General features: G+C 39.4%; 1 protein-coding gene across 18 annotated transcripts in view; it reads left to right on the top strand.

Annotated features, from left to right (window-relative positions):
• Window positions 1–22,586, top strand: part of PPFIBP2 (PPFIA binding protein 2) — a 101,188-nt gene extending 78,602 nt beyond the window's left edge. For 11 of the 18 annotated variants that reach the window (XM_083863097.1, XM_083863110.1, XM_083863112.1 and 8 more), the window contains 24 exons: window positions 675–854; window positions 2,243–2,335; window positions 4,670–4,778; window positions 6,190–6,222; window positions 7,873–7,934; window positions 8,451–8,526; window positions 9,164–9,261; window positions 9,440–9,504; window positions 9,762–9,830; window positions 10,221–10,281; window positions 11,827–11,868; window positions 12,680–12,824; window positions 14,176–14,208; window positions 14,780–14,918; window positions 15,570–15,698; window positions 16,161–16,311; window positions 16,470–16,581; window positions 17,074–17,162; window positions 17,884–18,006; window positions 18,612–18,737; window positions 19,500–19,688; window positions 20,073–20,243; window positions 21,775–21,840; window positions 22,477–22,586. In XM_083863097.1, coding sequence (XP_083719223.1) covers window positions 675–854; window positions 2,243–2,335; window positions 4,670–4,778; window positions 6,190–6,222; window positions 7,873–7,934; window positions 8,451–8,526; window positions 9,164–9,261; window positions 9,440–9,504; window positions 9,762–9,830; window positions 10,221–10,281; window positions 11,827–11,868; window positions 12,680–12,824; window positions 14,176–14,208; window positions 14,780–14,918; window positions 15,570–15,698; window positions 16,161–16,311; window positions 16,470–16,581; window positions 17,074–17,162; window positions 17,884–18,006; window positions 18,612–18,737; window positions 19,500–19,688; window positions 20,073–20,243; window positions 21,775–21,840; window positions 22,477–22,548 — 2,433 coding nt within the window. In that variant the 3' untranslated portion in view covers window positions 22,549–22,586. The remainder of the gene's footprint in view (window positions 1–674; window positions 855–2,242; window positions 2,336–4,669; window positions 4,779–6,189; window positions 6,223–7,872; window positions 7,935–8,450; window positions 8,527–9,163; window positions 9,262–9,439; window positions 9,505–9,761; window positions 9,831–10,220; window positions 10,282–11,826; window positions 11,869–12,679; window positions 12,825–14,175; window positions 14,209–14,779; window positions 14,919–15,569; window positions 15,699–16,160; window positions 16,312–16,469; window positions 16,582–17,073; window positions 17,163–17,883; window positions 18,007–18,611; window positions 18,738–19,499; window positions 19,689–20,072; window positions 20,244–21,774; window positions 21,841–22,476) is intronic. The other 7 variants (XM_083863099.1, XM_083863104.1, XM_083863107.1 and 4 more) reach the window with 6 other exon arrangements.
• The last annotated feature ends 20 nt before the right edge of the window (window positions 22,587–22,606 follow it).

The raw sequence follows: 22,606 nt of genomic DNA on the forward strand, positions 1-22,606 counted from the left end.
TCACTGATACACACAAATCCAAGAAGCTGACCATAAATTTAAAATAATTACTTTTTCTTTTGTGTTATCCTTCTGGTTTCCCCTGCATCTGTTGCTTAACTCCTCCTCCACGTCAAGATCCTGCCCAGATATAGAGAGAGTTATTTTTCTGCCCCATGCTAGACCTGGAAACAATAGAATTAATTTGCTAATAAATTCTGTGTGTAAATTATGAAAAAGTAGGCTATGGCCCCAGCTGAGCACTTTGCTGTTTCATCCTATTAGATGATTTGGAAGTAAAAATTAATACAATCAAGTCCCATTTCAGCAAAAGTGTATGTCTGAGCCAGTATATTATAATATGATCCAAATTATTCCTCACATGACTGCAAAACTTTCCCAAAAAGGTTTCTGATCTTAGCTTCAGAGTCAGAATCATGAGTTAGTCTGGAATGTAGATTCTGTTCCATCTAAACTTGGCTTTGTGCAATATTCCAGGTTTATACCCATTTACATCTACTTTATCAGAAAGGAAACACATCATCTGTCTTTTTTTAGTTTGCCTTTGATGTGCTTCATGTAGTTCTTTGTGCTGCAACGGTAGAAATATATTCTTTGCGTCATTTTTTTTTCTTACCTGTTTATTTTTTTTTTTTTTGTCTTTTTTTTTTTTCTCTTTCCTCCCATGTTTTCAGTCAGTAGTGAACCTGATCAGTGACCTACAGGAGCAGATGTGTAAACTGCAGCTGGAAATTAATAGTAGGATTCAAGAAAGAAAGTCTCAAGATAGGAAACCAGACTTGACCCCTAATGGTCCTCAATCTGGTGCAAGACCAGTAGAGCCTCTGGGCCAGAAGAATTGTTCTCAATGTGAAGTATGAGAAACACCCCCAGGCACAAGCCTCTGTATTGCCTCTTCTCTCTCTTGCAGAAACTAAATTCCACTAACCAGAGATGTCTTGGGAATGTTTTGGCATTAATCTTTGTGGCTTTCATTGGCAAAGAGTGAGAGTGCCATTAAAAATGACCAGAAAAAAAAATCCCACCCCAGTTACTGGGGCAAATTTGGTCACCATTGACAGCCACCTACTAAAAGCACAGCAATCTGTAAAACCCAATCACCCCTTTCAGATTTTTCACAGTTTCCCTTTCACTTGTAAGTCTGCAGTGCTGGTGGGGTGTGGGTTTTTTTGATTTGGGGATTGAGATTTGTCTGATGTGCAGCATGCTGGCATGGTTTGGTAGTTTGCAGCTTTTCCTCATGATGATGCCACCCTAGCTGTGCTTGATGGTATGGCCTAACCAGTCCTCTGAACACAGATTATTGATTCTTGAATATCTTAAAAGCTTAACACAGGTATAAAAAAATTTCAGCTCAGACTCTCTGACATGTACCCTTTCTTTTTCTAATGAAAGGAGCCATAATAAGAATAATCTGCTTGTACTTTTAAAATAGCAAATCCAACATGATTTTGTTTATTCCCTAACATTAACAGGTACCAGATATTACATAACAGATCCTAGTTGTATTTGATCAAAAATGTCACGTGGCAAAACAAAAGCTACTTTACATAAATGGCTTCATTTCACTGATGGTGGAATGATACCTGTATGCCTAGATAAAACCATTTTAATACTTGATTTCAAATCAGGTTGTTGCCACATCTCTTCAGTTAAAATTTGCATGCCGAGACCTCATAAGTAATTTGCTTGTATTGTGAGGGAGTTTTTCAGTAATTTCTCTCACTGGTTTATATTATAAAAATAACTATTCTATGTATTACACCTATTTTGGAAATAGTGGTGCTGTTGTTTCTGGACTTGTGTTCATGCAGAACTGCTTAATGGACTATTAGAACTACAAGCTATAGGTTGGAGAAATAATCTGAGAGTCATTCTAAATAAATCTTAATGTAATCCAAGATGCTAGTGTGGTGCTTAATGTATATATTGCACAGGAGTCCAAAATTGGGTTATTCCTCCAAACTTTTCCTTTCCTCAGTTCATTTTAAGACCTTTTGTCTTGTCAGAGCTCCACTGAGGTTTTAATAATATTGTCTTTTAGAATGAGTGAGATATGATTCTGTCAAGGAATGGGAGAAGGGACATTTAAGGGGTAGCTTCTTAGAGGAGGTCACAGGGTTTTAGCATGGCAGTTCAGTGGTGAATACTGTGTGGTTCATGCATGATCTGTAACTCAGGACTGTGAAAAATTAATATCTGCCAGAAAAACCTTACCTTGAATTTCCTTCTTCTTCTGCAGGGTTTGTTACAGGAACTCAGACACCTCAAAATTAAAGTGGAGGAACTGGAAAATGAAAGAAATCAGTACGAGTGGAAATTGAAAGCAACTAAAGTAAGCAGAACCCTTGGCATTTTCTAACGACAGGCTTCTATCAGCTGGGAAGGGATATGCTCCCCTTCTTGTCAAAATTTACTTCTCTGACATTCACCTGGTGGCAGGGTAGCTAGGAAGTCAAGTTTTCTTCAACCATCTTTGGAATAAATATCTTGGTTTGAAGGTGGTGTATCTTTCTTTGTGCCTTCTGCTCCATACCTGCAGTTTTCAGTCTGGTACTTCTTGCAATTATTATTTCAGGAAAGCACAAAAAGCATTTTGACTTGCAAAGAGCTGCTCAGAGACCTCTTTGAAGGCTTCCTGGACTTGATCTGTGTAGTGGTGACAAGCCTCTGTGGGATATACTTTGCAGCCTGAAGACATGTGCAAAGTTTGTTGGGTGTTTTCTTACCATGGGATTTGTTTTCATAGACATTAAGCCCAAAGTACCCCATTAGATCGTCTGCTTTGACTTTGTGTATGTCACACTGCATGGCTGCCTTACACTTCTGTTGACCTTCAATCCTGCAAAGCTGTTGGATCATAATCTGGAGAAACTTGACGTGTGAAACATTTAATGATTTTCCCCAGTAATTAATTTTTCTAGTGGAATGTTCTCAGTGTTATTTCTAGTTTGAATTTTTAGCCCTTTTCCACTAGTTTAAAAAGCACCACAGGATTTTTTTTCTTTCTTGTGCTGTAATCACATCTCCTTTCATTTGTGTAATAATCCCTGTTGATATGAACAACTCACTCTTGAGTTGTGGTTGAATCTTGGAGAAACATTTCAAATTATTAAACTGAATTTTCTATTTAATGCTTGATCCAGACATGACAAACAGCTATTATTTGTATTAGCATTTCTTTCTTTTGAGAATTCTTGGATGAATAACAGAATGTTGCTGCCATGTCTTTTTTCTCATTAAGATAATAGTTCTTCAATCCACATTTTTTCTGACATGGTGGAGATGAACAGCCTTTGAAAATATTTTCTCAAGCGGTGTGTGGCCAGCTGCCAAGACAGATAGAAATTGTGGAAAATGTAGGAGCAGAAGGAAAATAGGAGAGAAGAATCATAAAACTCACTGAGGCAGAGAAGATGCAGGACTGGAAAGGAAGAAAAGTACAAGGAAAGAGAGAGGAAGCAGAAAAATTATCAGAGGGGACAGGAATTAGACCCTGAGGGAAAAGAGAGCTTTTAAAAGAGCTCTGAGATCGAGTAGACCAGGGGAGGCAAATCCAGATCTGGTATTAAGAGGTCTGCAAGCTTTTGTCTTCCTGTTGTTCCAACTTCTTAGATGAGAAATTGGAACATATCCATCGCTGGATATAAATAGCATGTTAGCCAGTGGGAAGTGTAGGAGCCCTTCAGAGATGCAACAAGGCAGATTCTTCTATTCCACATGGAGTTTTAGGCAGAGCAGTGATGTTATCCTGCAATCCAACCACTTGCTTCCTGGTGAAAATAAGTTTGTGTGTTAATTAATCTGTGTTTCTCCCTATTTGGATAATGTTTGGTGTTTTGCATCTTTTCTGCTTTATTTTATTATTTTGAGAAACTGGTCACATTCCTGATTTTTTTTATCTTTGTTCTTTGCTTTGCCTTTTTTTTTTTTTTTTTTTTTTTTGGTCCTTTATCTGCAATAGGCTTGGTGTACTTTTGCATCAGATCAGAATCATTGCATTTCAAGCAGAATTCTTCTCCTTCTGTCTTGTTGAGATCTTCCATGTGGGATTTTCTATCCAAATCTAGTGGCAGCCCTAAATTTCCAGTAAATGTAAATGAACATGGGTATTTTTCTGCATGTGCGTGGTTGTTTTCCAGGCCATGCTTTCTTTCTATCCTATTTGCCTATTTGCTGTTTTGAGGAAAAACAGTTTTGTTGTCTTGCTGAGAAGGCTCAGCATTAATAGATTTTCAGTTACACTAATAAGTAGTAACTAGGATTAAGAATAACTAGTATCTGTTTAAAAATCCTCTGATATCTTTTAGAAGTCTTCATGTAAAATTTGAGTTGCCTGTAATAGTCATTATTATTATATGATCAACTCTGTAGAACTGAGAGCTTTCCAGAGTTTCCTCACAGACAGAAATCCTTGCAAATGTTACCCTTCTCTAGGTCTGTCTTCTCCAAGAGCTAATTACACAGGGGGAAATTACCTTCTCTAATAGCAATAGCACCATAAATATGTGTAATTGTTCTAGTGTTTGTGAAATATCCTGAGCTGATAACTGACCTCAACCACAGTGTTACACTCAGACATCTTCTGGTTCCTGGGAAAGACTCACAGACAGTGGATGGGGGAGTTATTCTGTCTTTTTCAGAATAACTGTGCTGTGCTCTTTTTCAGGCTGAAATAGCCCAGCTCCAGGAGCAACTGGCTCTCAAAGATGCAGAGATAGAACGCTTGCAAAGTCAGCTCTCCAGGACCTCCTCCTACACTGAAGTGGCAGAAAGAGGTAAGAGGAGGAGAAATAAAATTAAAAATTCAAAACTCTACTTTAGCTTTCCTTTGGATTGCAAAGGGATACAAAGAAACACAAGAATGGACTTAATGTTAATTTTGGGAGAAAAAGTGGTGTTAATTAATTCTGTGTTCTGGTAGACACCTTTATTATGTGAAATTCTATTCCAATCTAGAGGCAGCACAAATTGAAATAAATATCCTTAAGGCCCTGAAATTTTTCTGCTGGTGTTTTATTTATGATTGTAAAGACTCATTGTTGCTCAATGGGAATTTATTTTTCAAGTATACCTTGCAAATTTCTTTGAAAAATCTTGACAGTTTCTGGTTTTTAAGGGGGAAAAAAGGTCATGGTAGTAACTAAGCCTAATATTTCAAGGTCCAAATGTCCTAAAAGAGAGTCACTGTTTCTTTATGACTGTGTCTCATTCAGGCTCCCTGTCTCAGGAAAATTTGCACCAGGTGGACTTTCAGTGTCTCTGCCAGCCTGGTTTAGGGTTCTCTGATATTGCAGGTTTCTGTTTTAAGCCTGCACTCTTGACACAGGTCAATGGCAAACAAACGAGTTTGTTTAGCCTTTGGTCTCAACCAGTGGTGCCACATCTCTGAAATATTCTCTCCCTGGGGCTCCTGCCAATTGCTGGGCCAGGAGAATATGGAACTAGGAGCCTTTTTCCTCTGCAGCACTGACACTCATCCATGCAGGAATATTTGTATGCAGGTTACCACAGGGCATCAGCTTTGCTGCTCTAACAGCTTCTGTGGGTGTTCACTGAGGCTTCCCAAGACTGCTCTGGCTGGGATGTGAATTTCCATGCTGTGCTTCCTCCTTCCCAGGGCTCCCCAAGAACCTCCTGTGGTTCATTCCAACACAGTGACTTAACACCTCCTTTTGCTGACCTCACTCAGCTGCAGAGCTTGTGCATGGAGAGAACTGCATGCCTAACCAGAAAATTAGTTTGTCTGACAGCGGTGCTTGGTAGTGGAACCCTTCTACTAGTAGAATTTTGTATTTTGTGTGAGATTCCCAAATAATTGATGGTGTTTCAAAGGAAAGATAGGGGAATGTCAGTAATATAGAGCTCAGCAGCATTCAGCTTCTGGAATTGTGATGAAACTGTCCTTGATTCCAGTGGCAGAAGAATCAAACCCTCTACAGAATCCATGGGCTGCATTCAAGGAAAGCACTTAGACTGTATTTGAATGGAAACAGTAACAATCCCTGTGGGAAAAAAAATTACTGATTTATCAGCATTTTAAGTGGTCTTCTCAAATAAAGTTGAAAGATTATGTCAATGTACTTGTAGTATGCTAGAATGCATATCCTAATTAAATTGCAAAATTGATCTAATATGTGCTTTTTCTACATACTTTATTTATTTGACTCTCACCACTTACCATCGTAGAGGAAGTTTATAGGAGAAGGCTAAAAGAAAAACGTAAGCCTTGCAATTCCCTTTTGGCTTTATCTCACTGCTCCTTTCACACCAATGTTAACTCAGATGCATTCTGCAGCAATAATTGAACATTTGTTTGGATTTGGCTGTCTAATTGTAATTCACATGAGGTGCTGCTTTTGCTGCTTGCAGCAGGCAGACAGCTCCTTACCCTGTTCAGTAAGATTTCACTGCAGAAATAAAGGTCAAAGGTTCACAAATCAAATTGTGGGACTTCAAGGGGACGTTGTCAAGGTTAACAGAGCCAAAACTTAACAGTTACCCCCCTTTTATTTGCACCTATGTAAACCCCATTTAATATTGTGAAAGACAACTTTAATTGAAAGCCTTTCTCTTTGAAGGGGAAGATTTAGGCACTTTTTTTTTATCACTGTATTAAATTTAAAAAAACTGAATAAATGTCCCCATACTTGATGTTAATGAATATTGGAAGTAAAATTTGCTGCTTTAGTGTGCTTAAATCTACCTTGACACCAGTCCTTTTTGAAGTCTAATATTTATAAAGAGAAATTAGTAGGACTGTGATTTTTTTAAAAAAGTCTTGCAATTGCTTGCCCACTGCCTGTTGGTTTTAGTTTTTGATTTGGCTGTACCTGTGCATGTCCTGTGTCTCTTTGCAAAAATGCCTGTGAGGTTCATCTACATGTTTTAAAATTTAACAATTGTAAGGTGTGCACTTTCCAGAATCCCTGCAATAAAAACTAATTACAGCTTTTTCAAACAGTTTAGCTATGACATTGTGTGTTCAACATTCAGTTATAAAAGCTTTTTTCACAGATGCTCTTTGGCATTGTTGATTTTCTCTCCCCTCTCTCCCTTCATGCCTGCTGCCATATTTGTTTTCATGGGGTTTGGGGAAGAGTGGTGTCTGGTTTAATGTCAAAGCATGAATAGCTCGAGTGGTAGTGACAAGAGAGGAACTATTTCAGGTTCTGTCTCCATCACACTTGCTTTAGTCAGGAGGACTTGCTGGGACTGTTGTGCAGAGAAAAATGAGAGATTTGGTTCAGCCAAGTTAGGACATGATTAACAACCTCATACATTTTGAGAGTGTGTTTTAATTGACTTGACTATAACACTACTGGATAATCTCTGTCACTAAATTGTGCGTGAGGAAATTCTCCATTGGCTCATGACATAGATTTTAACCAAGTTGCTCTTACTAAAACATTTATGTAAATAGCATTTTACAGAATTTCCTTGTATCAAACAAGCTGTTGGTTACTTTTCATTCCCAAGTTCATGGATGTACTTTAACTACTTTTCAGATGGAATGTATTTTCAATCCTACTTTAAATTATTTCCTTAAGTATATAACAGCAAACACACTCTCATCTTTTGCAAAATGAGCCTCAGTGTTTCTTTTATGTTCCATTGCTTGACTTTCGTAGTTTAAAATAGTGTTATGTAGTCTTTTGTAAGCAAAACCAGGATGTTTGTATTGTGCAATACTTTTAATAATTCAGCTTCTGAAAAAAAAATCTACATTAAATGTAGTTTAGTAGTGCATTGGCCATGCCACTGATGTAGTTTTGGTTATTAGTAAGAACATAGGGAGAGTACCACAAAACATCTATTTACAGTAAATATAGCAAGTCTTATTTCTCTTACAACTTTTTAAACCATTTTTAGACCAAGAAGTTCAGCGGTTGAAGATAGGAATGGAGACATTATTGGCTGCAAATGAAGAAAAGGTGAGAAAATAATCTTTGTTCTACATATTAAAAATGAAATTATGGTTTTGAATCTCTGAAATGTTTTGAATAACACACTTTCTGTAAGGACTAAACAAGAAAGGGAATTTATTCTTCACGAGGCAGTCATTTTTGTGGTAATAAATCAAGCCATAGGATTTTTCTGGATGGTTGCACACTCATATATTATCACATGGACAATAATATGCATCCCTAAAAACTTCCTTTAGCAAGTGGGGAATCCAGACAGGGCGACATTAGTTCTGGAGAACATTGATGTGGCTCATAACATTTATTTCTCAAAATAGCCCTAATGTCAAACTCCTGTGGTTTCCTTACCTCTATAATTTCACATTGTCCAGCAAATATTGTGTACAAAGGCAAATAACATTCCTTACAAGGCATGTGAAAGACTGAGCCTGTTTTCATGAAAATCACAGAGATGTAGTACAGTGTTTCTGCAGTTAAAAATGAAGGGTTTAAAATGTAATTTAATTTTTTTAATGTTTTCCACAGGACCGTCGGATAGAGGAGCTGACACTGCTGCTAAGCCAGTACAGGAGGGTCAAGGACATCATGATTGCAGCTCATGGTAAAACGTCTTGTGAATTATTTCCTGATTTTATTTTAAGTTTATGTGGTGTTTCCTGTGACCATTATGACCTGTGACCTTCAGCCATGTTTTACAGCATAAAGGAAAACCCTGACAGTTGACTGGACAAGTTTTGTTTGGAAGGAATAACTGAAAACCCATGTTGCTTTGCTGCACACAATTCTGTGTCTTTAACTTTGAAATCTGGGGGGAAGAAATCAATCTTAGTCCCATTTCTCATTTGCACTGTAGGAAGTGGAGTGGGTTTTAGGACAGTCTCATTTTAAGGTGCCACCATAATTTTCAGCACTGAATTTAATCTGGGAAACTTGACCTTCTGAAAGGATGGTTTTGTTCCACGCACACCATCACATTAACAAGCAATAAGTGTTTTGAGGCCTTGCATGGCAGAATGGAAATCTGTGTTTAACACACAAAAATGCAGAATGAGAGTCAATGTATTTAGCACACAAAATAGGCAATGACAGTAAATCTCTCTCTGAATGTTCCTGAAGTAAATAAACAAAAAGAAGCAAGGAAGAAGCCATCATGCTCTGGATTATTGAGCTGATACTGTTGAGAGTAAACTTTGCCTGTTTCTCTCTCCCTTTCTACTTCTACTCCTTAATACTTGCAGGCTCTTCTGTCTCTGGTGGCAGTGAAGAGGAACTTGAGGCAACTTTAAGGAAGTGGAATATTTTGAATAACTCTCAAGGAGAATTACTGAAAACAGAGGTACAGATGTTCCAGAAGCAGGTTCTGCTGTATAAATGATTTTTTGCTGTTGGTTTTGCTGTAGTAATATAGATGAGGGTTCAGCCCTGGCCGAATTTTTGTATTTCTTGGTATGGGCACAGTAGATTCAGCAGCAGACACCAGAGTCACAGGCTTGAAACTCTTGTATCTTACCCAGGCCTCTGCAGGAGAATTGCCACAAGCTGTGCTTCCTCCAGTGCCACACAAAGCCATGGAAATCAGGCAAGACCTTTTTTTCTCGTGTTCGTGTGGGTGATGCTAAATTGTATTATTTAGACTGTTTAACTCTTAGCATTTTGTCCTGACTGTTCTTGGCTTTGTTGCAGTTTTGGGCACTTGTGAAACTTGTGCTTGTCATGGAGATTTGCTGTGCTTAGATGTTTAAGGTTTGAATTATAGGAATAAATCAGCATTTTTAATCTATCAGGAGATATATGCATTGTAGTCCTTAAAACCATAAAATTTATTTCTCTTTAAAGTGGAAGCGTTCCAGTACCTTCAAGTAATTTAACCTCTCAGCAGGAAGAATCTTTGGAAATCACAAATAGGTAAGAATGAGCAACTTTCATCAAAATGCAAAACAATTTTCTTTTCTAAAATCCCTAAATGTCACACATCACTCACGGAGTTATTGCTGTGCTTGTTAAGAGTTTCTAAAATCACCTACAGATACAAGGCTAAAGCTGCCTGCTGGGCCTGGCTGCCTTTCACTGCTGGTCAGAGGATGCCCTGTTGCTGTTTCTACCTTCATCTATTGCAGTTCTCAATGCCATGATTTTCAGACTAAAAACATAATAAAATAAATTAATTTCGCAATGCTGAGCTACATTTCATGCAGACATTATGTGACTTATGCAGCTGTTGTGCATGAGACACTGGTGATATGCAAACAAACCACGTTGGATTAACTGCTGCTTTTTTGCCTGTCTCTTTTTAAGGGTTCCACAGAAAAAAAAGTCAAGTAGTTTAGAAGACTTGCAGAGCGAGTGCTCGGAAAAGGTTGGTTTATTTGTAATCACAGCTTCTGGTGTTTAATGTCACAACCAGAAGACAAAGATCAAGTATAAGTATTCTTTTTGTTATACATACAGTAACTTTAACCATCACTAACTCTGTGTGTGGAGAAAGAGCCCTAAAACAGTTCATTTCCAAGCTGGCTGACAGTCCAGCTGAAGGTGTGTTCACACCTTCAAATTCAGTTTTTGCCCTGAAAGAAACAAAAATATTTAAGTGAAATACAAGAAATAATGAGGACTCATTTTGTTAAACTGCAGTATTATTTTGTTTATAGGTGGTTTTAAAATATTTTTTTACTTCCAAATCACCAAAAAATATTAAGGCAGCTAATCCCGAAAGTAGCTTAATGTTGGGACTGAGTATTTCCACATAGGATTCCTTTTTGAGTGTTTGCATGTAACTGTATTTTCCCTTAGCTTTCTGATACAAATGGCATTCCTGAAGATGGCAGTGATGCTGCCTTAGTTAATGCAGCAGGAGCACACCAAAGGCTTTCATGCCATTCCAGAATAAAACTTCCCAATTTGCAAAGTCTTGTTACATTGTGGTTCACAGTCTTGTTTTGTCATTATGTACACAGACATTTTTCTACACTTTCGTTATTCTGCTTTGTGAGATTGTTGTTATTTTCTGTACTCAAATTAGGCTTAATACCAGTTACCTACACCCAGTAATTCCATTTAAACCAGACACCAGTAATATGATTGCTTCAGTTCTTAAATTTTTAAAATCTTTTCTTAAATATTTTATTATTTTTCTTGAATTGCTGGAGATGATAGTGACCAAACAGAATGTGTGAAATTGGCGCTGCACTCATTTGATTGTAGTCACACACATGTGACAAATCAGAACTAAAATTTCATTCCATGAAAAACTGATTAAGGTTTTCTCATCATAAGTTTTAGCCATTTTCTTGTCTTAATCAAAAATATGAATTTGTCTCTGCGATATGCTGTCATAAGGCTGGGCCTACACATTTTTTCTGCAGTTATTCTGCCCTGCTCTAAGCTGCAATTCCCATTGCTTCCAGCAATAATAGTAATAAAATAATAAACCACATTGGTGTCCCTGACCTAACTGTGGTGGAATTTTTATCATATAAAACATCATATAAAAGAGCTCAGTTCCTATCAGAGCTCTTTATGGTTTCAGCTGGATCCAGACTGGATTGTGTGTTATTTTATGTCAGTTGGTTTCATATTGGTCTGTTAAACAGCTGTTATGTTCCCTGCTCAAAGTAAGTCTAAAGGGACCACCCAGGAACCTGAAAATAGCAAAATTCCTTTGATCATAACAGAACTTAGGAATTTTGTGGAGTGGGGAATAAACAAAAACAATTAGTATTTATTATTGGACTGAGGTGAAATTAAGAGGTAACAGTCCTTATAATATATTGTCCATACATTAAGCACCATCTCTATAGCAATGAAACTATATTTGATGTTCTATGTATGTATGTTAATACTAACATTTGTCTGTTGCTTTTTTCCATAAAACTTTGAAATTGCCCTCCCTGAAACTCCATAGTATGTAGATGGAAAACCAGCACAGCCTGTTGTAGAACAAGAGGTATATTAACTGCAACCTTCCCTAACAATTCTCTGGTGTGGTGTGGTGTGGTGTGATGTGCTGTGATGCTATGGTTGGTTTGCATTTTATATTCATTTTCTCTTCAAAACCTTTGCATAGTTCCAGTGGTGACAAACAAAACACCGGGTAAAGGTTTTAGAGGGAAATCTTTTGGTTTTATACTTCTTATCTAAAAGTTTGTTACATGAAGCTGAGGTCAGTCAGTCTCAGAATACACACTGCTGATGTAAGACACAATTTCTCTAATCTTAAGTCAGGATGTACTCCTGCAGTTGACAAAAAAGTAGCAGGAGTTGAGGAACTGGGCAATCTGGCCTGCAGTTGGGATATCCAAAGAATCCTCTAAGCCTTGGAATAAGACCAGATAAACCAGTGGTTATCTCATTGAATTCTTAATGTATCATCCTGTCACAGACAATGTTTTGAAACAATTTTGTTGGAATGGGGTTACTGAAAAGGAGCACACTGTCCTGGAGGAAAGAGAGATGACTAGAAAAATTCTTGTGGCAAAACCGTGTCATATTTAACATATGTTTTAAAGTAATGCAGAGTGGAGGAAGTGAAGTGGGAGGAGCAGATCAGGAAAAGCAAGGCTGTGTCTTAGCTAGGAAACTGTCAGCTGATGGATGGGTTTAAATTGAGTTATCTGCAAGCAGGAACATGCAGGGAGTGGAGTCATATTGAGCCACACTTTTTTGTCAGCTTTAAGAACATTGTGTACCGAATTGCAGATGCTGGGAGTGATTTGATTTTGTATTTATTTTATCTTTCCCTCTTTAAAAAATAACAGAGTAAACCAGTGGGGAAAGGCAGCAAGTACCAAACACTGCCAGGAAAGCTGCCCCGAGCCCTGCAGAACGGGGAGCAGGGGATGTACAGCTCCCCCGATGGATGTGGAATGAGTGATAACGATGACAACGGCGTCCCAGGCCTGAGTATGTACCTGTGCCTCTCCCAGAGGGAACATCCAAATTGTTTAAGGGGTTGGGACATAGTGTGGGATGGAAGCTGCTCTGCTAGAACAATGCACTGTGATGTTCACTTGGGCAATGTCCTACTACTACTTTTTTCTTTTTTTTTTTTTTTAAACAAATACCAGAAATACTCCCACCACTCATGGCAGAGTGAAGGATGATTTTAAGTTAGAGGGGTTTTTTTCTGTTGCACATGACAAAACCATTTCAAACTTTACAGTACAACTATCAAACAGATGAACATTTTCAGTAAAAATCCCTCTGTCAGCACTGTTGGTTGCTTAGCTGTGGGGAACCCTCTAGTGAAAATTTAATTTACTACATGCAGAAAAATATCCATGGATTTCGGAACTACAAATATATTTCTATTCCACAACCACAGCCCTGTACTAATTTCTGTGGAATTTCTGTTCTTCCTCTGGAAGCCTGTATTAATTTCTTTTCAGTGGCATCTGAAGCACAGATTTGTTGACAAAAAGGTGTTAAGAGTGAGGCACAGGACCAGGTATTTTTTTTAGGACTGAAGAGCTTGGGAGCTCAGGCACAAGAGTATCCCTTGTGATTCTGAAGTCTTCCTGCACTTTAAGTTACAGTGGGGTTGGAGTTTTTTTTCCTTTGGCTGTAACTTTTTTTTTTTTCTCTAGTGGGAGTTGGTTTATTTTAAAGCCTCCTGGTCCCTAAAGCTGCTAGCACACTGCAGTTTCAAGGTTGCAATAGGTTGTGGTTGTTCAGGGGTTTGAAAGAGCTTTTTTGTGATGGCAACTTTGTAGGCAATGCATGAGCCATGCTGTAGTGTCTTTAGCTGCAGGATTATCCAAGGGTGGGTGAGCCTGTAAAGGAAAGTGTCCTTTTTCTAGAAACAAGCAATGGCTTTTTAATACACTGAGTTAAGAGAACTTTTTTCTGCAGGTTGGTTTGTTTCTTGCATAGGCAGTAAATTCATTCCACCTCTAATTCTGTATTTCAGAGCAATTTGATGTAATCTCAGCCATTGCTTCATTTCAGATACTCTGCAGGCTTCGTAGAGCTCTGTAGTCTCTGCTTAAAGAGCTAAAACTTTCCAAGAATAGTTAGGAAAGCCCAAACAGATCCATTTTCATGCCTGTTTAAGATGATCTGTACAGAGTTCTTGGGGCTTGTGCACACCAGTGCATATTCACTTCCACATCAAGCATAGCTTGCTTCTTTTTCTTTTTGTTTCTGCTTTTAATGCTTAGCTTAACTACTTTGCCCTTCTGTAACTTTATTTTGCTGGTGTTTTGTATCTTCTTTGCTTCTCCATCTGGCTTTCTGCTTCTTGGGATGACTGAAGATCGCGTCAGGAGTGTCAGTGCACCCGTGCTAGGTACTGTATCCCAACAAGATGCAACTTTAACACTCATTTTGCTGCTTCCTTTGTTTCATTCCTTCCTCCCCTCCCTTTCCCTATGAAATACTAATCCCAGCTGGGCCCTCTAGACTGAACTCCTTACATGCAGTACTGAAATGAAGTAATAGCTCCTGCCGTGCGACATTCACATGGGGTTTCTTTTTATTCTGTTTTTATTCTGATTTCATTCTGTTTTTACTGAATTTAGAAAAAATTCCCACTGATTTTGATGGAGGAGTTGAGGTATTAAGAGCAGGCAAGGAGACCTTAAATGAATTCAAATAATTTAGTTAAATAGAAAAGACTGAAATAAGAAAATTATTTTACCAATGTGTTGTTATTTTACTTTTTTTGTATCAAATGTCCAGCTGTTTTTTCACCTTCTGAGCATGTGTGTTTCATTTTTTGTTGTTTTTTTTTATACAAGAACAATTTTATAGGTATCTGTACTTTTGTATCATGTCCTGCATTTAAACATGAACCTCCCAGATGACAACTTTATCAATAATTACTATAAAATGTGACTATAATACTGTTCTTAACCCAGGAGAAACAGAGAATATGGATGGTACAGTGGTCTCGGACGATCTTTCAGCTCTCTCTTTGGGAATGGATTCAAGTCCACAATCTCCATGGTCTCCAGAAAACAGAAGGAGTCCAAAAGGGATCAAGAAAATCTGGGGAAAGTAAGGTCGTGGGTTTTGTTGGTTTTTTTAATTCACTGTCCAAGTATTTCAGCTGAGAATGAAACCAATTCCCAGCAAAATCTACAATTATCTAAAGCAAGAATAACCTAAAATTTGGGGTTCAGAGAAGCAGATCTGGGATTTGCTGGGTGTGTCCTTATGTACACAGTGGGGTGGAAAAATTGTTGGGAGTGTTCACAGCATCATGCTGGTGAAAGAAATAAAGCACTGCTGTCACCTTAATGCTATTAATTTAGCATGCCAGCAGTTTTATTAGTCATGAAAAATTAAATTGTAGCAAGTTGTTCATTACAAAATATACCAGGTAAAAAAATTAGAGAAAACAGAACAGAAAGCAGGGCACAGCTGTGCTCTGTCCACTTGATCTGCTTCAGTAACAGCAGCCACTTCCAAGTCTGGATTATTAACTGGAGCAAAGTGTTACTGCTGCTCTGCAGAGCTCTTTCTTTTCCCTCCAGAGTCAGGTCCAGACTGAATTTCCTAGAACTCTTTCAGCTGCCTCTGGAATGTGGCAATTGCAGGTTTCCAGGGAGGTTAGCAGAGCTGTTAGTTGTCGCTGTAGTTTCCATGCAGAGCAAGCAGCCTCTGTCACCAGCTAACAGCCCTGTCGTGGCACTCTTGTCTTGCAAGAATACGAAGAACTCAGTCAGGTAACTTCCCTGCAGACGATCTGGGCCTGGCAGAGTTTCGGAGGGGAGGTCTCCGGGCAACAGCTGGGCCTCGCTTGTCCCGATCCAAGGACACCAAAGGCCAGAAGAGGTAAGGGCTCCTCCCCTCCTTGGCACAGCCTGCTGCTGCTAAATGTGCCCCACAGCCAAACCCTCCTCCTGGGGAGTTTGCCCAAGCACTTCAGTCCACATGGAATTCCACAACAGCTGGAAAGAATTTCTCTGGTAGCAAAACCCATCCTGAGAATCTCCCCTGCCTGCACTCCTCCAGCTGCTTGCTGGAGTGTCAAAAATTTCACCTTGCCAAAGTACAAGGAGAATAATTACCTCCTCATCTGCATAATGAGGAGAATTCAGCAATTCCCTTATCCTTCTTTTTAAACAAAAAAAAAAGGGAAATTCTTATCTGCCCTGCAACTGTTCAGCTAAAGGTTGTGGCTGGGCTGCCAAATTCTGAGGACACTCCAGAAAACAGCACACTGGCACATGATGAGCTTTCCAGTATGGACATTCATTCTTTAAGATTTTTCCCAATGTTTGTTGTGCTTTTCAGCGACCACAATGCCCCATTTGCTCAGTGGAGCACTGAAAGAGTTTGTAACTGGCTTGAGGACTTTGGCCTGGGCCAGTACGTGATTTTTGCCCGGCAGTGGGTGACATCAGGCCACACGCTGCTAACTGCCACACCTCAGGACATGGAAAAGGTAATCACTGCTTATCTCTACCTGCTGATCCTGAACCAGGTGCCTCCAAACCACTGGCTCTATCTTTCCGAAATCCACAGTATCAGTTTTCATAGTTACCTCACGTGAGGAAAGGAGCCAGAGGCAGGCAAACTCTTTGTTGATGGTTTTTGTTGCAGGAAATGGGAATAAAGCATCCACTGCACAGGAAGAAATTGGTTTTGGCCATTAAAGCTATAAATGCAAAACAAGATGAGAAGTCTGCACAGCTTGATCATATCTGGGTGACACGTAAGTGTTTGGACTCTCACGGAATTGTCTGGGAAGGAATTTCTCCCACCTCTGTGAAAGGGCAGCCTGATTTGTGTTTAAGCAGTTACCAAACATTTTTAAAAAGCACTAAGTTTCACCATAGAGGAATTGATGATTTTTTTTTGTGTCATTCTTAACATCCAAACATGCAGCTTGTGTTATGCTCTTCCATGGGGAGCTCGGTCAGACAGCCGGCAATTAAATGGAGAGGCTCAATCTAGGAACAGCTCCATTAACACTGCAGATGATGTGCTCCATCACATGTTGTGTGTCAAATATCACAGGGCTGGTATGGACAGAGCTGGTTAGTGGGAATTGCTTTCAGGCTGCTGGCAGGAGACTGTCCCCAGGAAAGGGGAATAGGTAGAATAAGCCACCTGAAAGCCTCAAAAGCAGCCAGGCAAGAGAGGGGGAGAAGGGCTTCATTCTCACTGATCTGGATTTAGTTCCCCATTGCTCTCACATCTGCAGGGTGGCTTGATGACATTGGCTTACCTCAGTACAAAGACCAGTTTCATGAATCCAGAGTAGATGGGAGGATGTTGCAGTACTTAACTGTGGTAAGTACAATCTTTTTTCTTCAGTTATACTTTACAATTTCCACTTCAGAATAAGCAAAAACTTTAAATTTTTCCTTTGAATGTGAGCAGTTAAAGAATTTTTGCAAGACAGAAATAGTGCCAGTAATATCTCCTTTGTGCTGCCTAGTGCAGGGAATCTGTTCCTAAGGTCCACAAAATAAGTTATATGTTAGGGCTAACTTCTCCAAAGCCCTGCTTTCAATATCACATAGCACACCACGATTAAAAGTAAAATCACCTGGTTTACGTGTAACCTCTGGAGCTCATTGTTCTCCACAGCAAGTTAGCAACAACATTCAGCAAAGTAACAGCAGGGAATCCAGTGATTCGTACAGCTCTGGCCACATCCACAGCACACCATGAACCACACACAGCCACCATGTTTTCTTCTCATTCTCCTGCCCAAGTCTGGATTTGCCTTAACAGCCTACACTCCTGCCTTCATTTTTTTAGCCAGGTCTTGCTATGGTACAATGTTAAAAAAAAAACCAACAAACCAACAGCAGACTGCCCCCCCACCCAAATATCCACCCTAACAAAACCCTAACCCTCTTTAAAGTATACACTTTCATCTTTCCTAAATCATAGTTACTGTAGTGTTATATAAAACTACACAGCAAACTTAAACTCTTTCTTCTTGGGGAGAGTATCTGTTTTGGTGTGTTGTTCTGTGCCACCTAAAAGTGTCTCTCCTTCATAGAATGACCTTCTCTTCCTGAAAGTCACCAGTCAGCTGCATCACCTGAGTATTAAATGTGCCATTCATGTGCTGCACATCAATGGCTTCAACCCCCACTGTCTACGCAGGAGGCCAGTTGAGGAGGTAAAAGAATGTTGAAATAAATTAATTTAAGCAAGCACAAATTCTCTGGTCCCAGCCAAGGGGGACAGAAAATCAGCAGTTTACAGTGATGCAACAGAATCATTGCTTCTAGGGACTTGCACCTAAAGCAGTAGTTATGCCAGTTATTAGTTGAATCTCATGCATTTCTCTTCAGAAGTTATTTGCATAGTGAGGAAAAAAGTTAATTTATCTTCTAGGAGAATAATTTGGAATGATTTGGTTTTGCCTGACCTCATTTTTAAAATCTGTAAGGTTTTTGCCTTACATGATCAGCATAGTTTTGTCTATTGTCTAAACACTGTCAATAACCCCACTGTCAAAACATTTCCTTTTTAGCTCTGTAATCTGTAATCTCTGCTGTTGCACTCTTGATGCAACACATGGGATTTCATCAGTACTTGACCAGGTCTGCCATCTCATCAGAGACCGCCTGAAAGGGGCCTTGAAAAGAAACAATCCCTCAGTCAGGGAAGAACAAGTGCCCCTGGAGGAAGAGGGGGGAGGCTGTTTTTATCTGAACTGAGATGCGAGTTGTGCACTCTCACAGGCTGTGGTGTCATCACTTTTTGTGGTTCCTCCAACAGAACAACGTCTCTCCTTCCGACGTGGTGCAGTGGTCCAACCACAGGGTGATGGAGTGGCTCCGATCGGTGGATCTGGCGGAATATGCGCCCAACCTTCGAGGCAGCGGAGTGCACGGGGGCCTGATTGTAAGAATTTACCATTGCACAATTAAAAATGGACAGGCTGTAATATAAACCATCTTTTAGCTGATGTTCATCAAGCAGAAAGAAACAAACACATCTGCAATATGACAGCGTGATCAGGCCTTCTAAGGAGCCTCTTTATCTGACGCACACATCTTCCTGTTACAAAGGAAAAGTAAAATAAAAAGGGAACAGCTAAAAGGGAACTCTATGATCAAAGCTGAGCTGTGCACAAATGTATGACAGCAGCACATAAAATGAACCTGAACTGTGCTCTGTGCTGTGCTAAAGTTGCTTTATGACTAGGCATCACTGAGTTTCTTTACCAGAACTCTGAGCCATGCTAAATAACCACCCTGAAATCCCAGCAGTCAGGAATGACATTTTTTAAATTCAAAACATTTCAGAACTATTTGCAGTTCAGTAATGTCAGGGTTCTGAAACATCATGATTCTACTGCTGCAGAATTTTTGCAAAAAAGCAGTGGTAGAAATTGTACTAGGATTAAGCTTGTACTCTGAGTAGAGCAGGAAATTCTGAAAGAAAACTTATTCAACACAAGCATATGGTTTGATGATAAAAACGTATTTGCCTGATCATGCTCAGCATTTTTTCTTGGAGCCTTTCAAGTATTTCCCATTCAAATTCAGTATCATGAGTGAGCTATGTGAACAGGTACTAAGTGAGAAATCCTCTGCTAAGCACTCCAGTAGTTTACTCTTGCAAATATTTGTATAAAAAATAAACATCCTGCCCTTTTCCCAGATTCTCGAGCCTCGCTTCAATGGTGACACGCTGGCCATGCTCCTGAATATCCCACCCCAAAAGACCCTCCTGCGCCGCCACCTCACCACCAATTTTAACGTGTTAATTGGGCCAGAGGCACAACAAGAAAAAAGAGAAATCATGGAGTCAGCAGCATACACACCTCTGACCACCACTGCCAAAGTTCGGGTAGGCACTGCTGTCAAAAAGGAGAGATGTCGGTGTCAGACTTCTCTGCTCTGAATTACAAAGAAAATAAACATGGGCAGGGAGAGGTGAATTCTAAGAGGGCTACCTTAATTCTAGATACCAGACCTTTTACTTTGTATCTGTTTCAACCGGGTCCTGAAAATAAGTGTGCAATCTGTTCCATCTTTTCTTAGAAGGAACATCATATAAATGCATTTATTAGCCACTGTAACTCCAATTTGAGAACAAATGTAGTTAATTCACAATCTACCTACTTGAATGACCAGGGTATAGCAGTAAACTAAAAAGAAGAGGATTTTGAATGTTTAAAGAACAACCTTACTTGTCTTACTCAAAACTACTTATGTTGACTCCTTATTTTAGCCAAAGAAACTTGGATTTTCGCATTTTGGAAACTTAAGGAAAAAGAAGTTTGATGAATCAACAGACTACATTTGTCCTATGGATACAAGCCCAGCTGCTACAAATGGTACTTCAAAAAACTATGGTGGCCACAAAGGACTTAGTCCTTTCACTGACAGGGAACTGGATCAGGTGGGACAGACAGACTGATGCCATGCTCATCTCTTCCTCTCCATGCATTCCAAAGCTTGCAAATAACCAAATGTTCCCCTATAACAAACTCTTTGCTACATCCGCATGAACTCACTGAGAAAAGTATTGGCTGTGGACACTGGAAAGAGTTCCAGACTAAGAATGCTGGGGTTTTTTTTAATCACCATCATAATAAAACTCATCCATCCTCAAGCCCTTTTTCAGGACTATGACACCTTTACACTCCGAAGATCGAGGTATTTTGTCAGTCAAGGGCGTGGTTGCAGTAAACGCAAGACTTTTGTACTTCTAGCTTTCATCATTTTAGTATGGCACACTATTTTTTTCATTATCTTTATGGGTGGTTTTTAATGTAATAAATTCATTTGGACAAACTTATACAAAGCTATAAAGTTATGTTAAAGTACAACTGGGTTGTATTTTTTAACAATACAAGTAATCAGAGAATCCAACTGAATTTTGTCTTTCATGGTGTACAGTGGGGAGTAGTTCTGCTTAGACAATATATGTGAAGACAACGCATCAGCAATGAACAAATTATTAATAAACCAACAGTTAATTCACTTTTGTAATGTAGTAGTGAACTTGTGAATGAAACTGCCTAGACAGCATACAGAGAAATGATGAAGACTAAAAATCATCACATTTTGACTTTGCTGTTGTGTAAAGAGATGCAAACCCTGAAAAACGGAGCGCTCCTGGAGCCTTGTGTGAACTTTGGCAACACACAAGAGCCACACAGAGGCAGCTGGAGTAAACTAGCCTTTCTCCAGTGATATAAAAACAGTTTAGGCCTCATAAGAGAATGGTCACAACATTGGAAAGACTAACTGTGAAGGTAATTTCTTCATTGCATGGTTTAGTGCATCTAACATCTCATTCGTGTTCATTTGCTGACTGTGGTCTTTATCAATGCACTGCTCCTAAAAAGGGAGAACACCAAACCCTGACTGTGAGCGTGGATGTCCACTTGCTCAGCTAGAAGCTGTGAGGGAACGCATTAACTCTGAACCAAGAACTTGCACTGGTGCAGTTACTCAAGCATGACAGAAAGACTGGATTTTGTCTGTCTATTAAGCATGACTTCTGAGCATGTGGCCCATGCAGGAAATCCCAATGCCCAGAACTGGTGACACTTCTATGTAAAAAGAAGTGGGACTGTATCAAGGACTTCTTGCCTGTGAAAGAAGCGTACCAGAAATACAAGTAGTGTTAGACCATTTGGAAAATACTACTTTTCATTGATAATATCAGTTAAGCTTTGTCTTTTTTTTCTGTGAATTAGAGGCCAAGTTTCATGGAATCAATCTCTCTTAATCACAGGATCCACTCTTCCTGTCATTAAATGCATTTTCACATACCTTGTAGCACAGAGGCATTTCTGTCAAGGAGCTTTTAAATTTACCCCAAATTCATTTGTCCAGGCACAGATCCCTCCCAAAGCTGCATGTAGAGTGAATAAAATTGCACATGCTGTCTGATTTGAACTAGTTGCTGACTGCTTTTACAGATGGAACACTCAGAAGGCACAGTAATGCAAATAGGGGCTCTTTCCCAAGGCATAACCCACCTCACGGTATGTACCCATTCCTCTCTTGTTCCAAAGTCAAAAATGTGTTCTGCTAAAACTCACTGAAAGTTGGTCATTGCTGGTGGTAATGAAGAGTAAGTGGGCCTCTGCTCTTGTTAAGTATCTCTTTACAGCCTGGTGGGACATCCACTCACAAAACCCCCGTGCTTTTAAATTGCTCTAGAAATTAAGCTTCATTTAGGCCTCTCTAAGTTTTCATGAGCTCTGCTGTCTCTTTGACAAAATGAAAACAATTCTTCAAAGATTTTCCAGGTCACCACCACCTCAGTCACAGCAGCTAGGAATGAGGTACAGACTTTTGAAGATTTATGTGAGCTAGAACGCTGTGCAAAACAAAACGACTCACTTTTGCTTCTTCATTCCACAGAAGCTAATTTGTTAAAAAATAAGTGACCAGAAGACATAACGAAGAATTATGAAATACAGTTGAGTTGCATGCCAGACAGAAAATCTCTAAGAATTCCCTCAAGCAAAAAAGAGTTATTTAAAGCTGAAGAAATTCATTTTGACTGTGTGTGGTGCTCACCCCATCTTCTGAGCCTGCTCTCACTGCAGCTGGGTTCTCTGGGAGCTCAGGCCCCTCACCAAACACCCTCAGTCCTCTCCATCTTGTTCTTTCAGACGCTGCTGAGCCAGGATGAAATGCTGAATGACAGCAGGTTTTTAACACCAACCTTTGAAGACTGGAGATGATGCTTCAGCATGACCAAGAACACGACTCATACCTCGTGCCTGCAGCAGTGGCCAGGAG

Source organism: Zosterops lateralis, assembly GCF_965231275.1.
Source record: "Zosterops lateralis genome assembly, chromosome: 6".
NCBI classification, from domain to species: Eukaryota; Metazoa; Chordata; class Aves; order Passeriformes; family Zosteropidae; genus Zosterops; species Zosterops lateralis.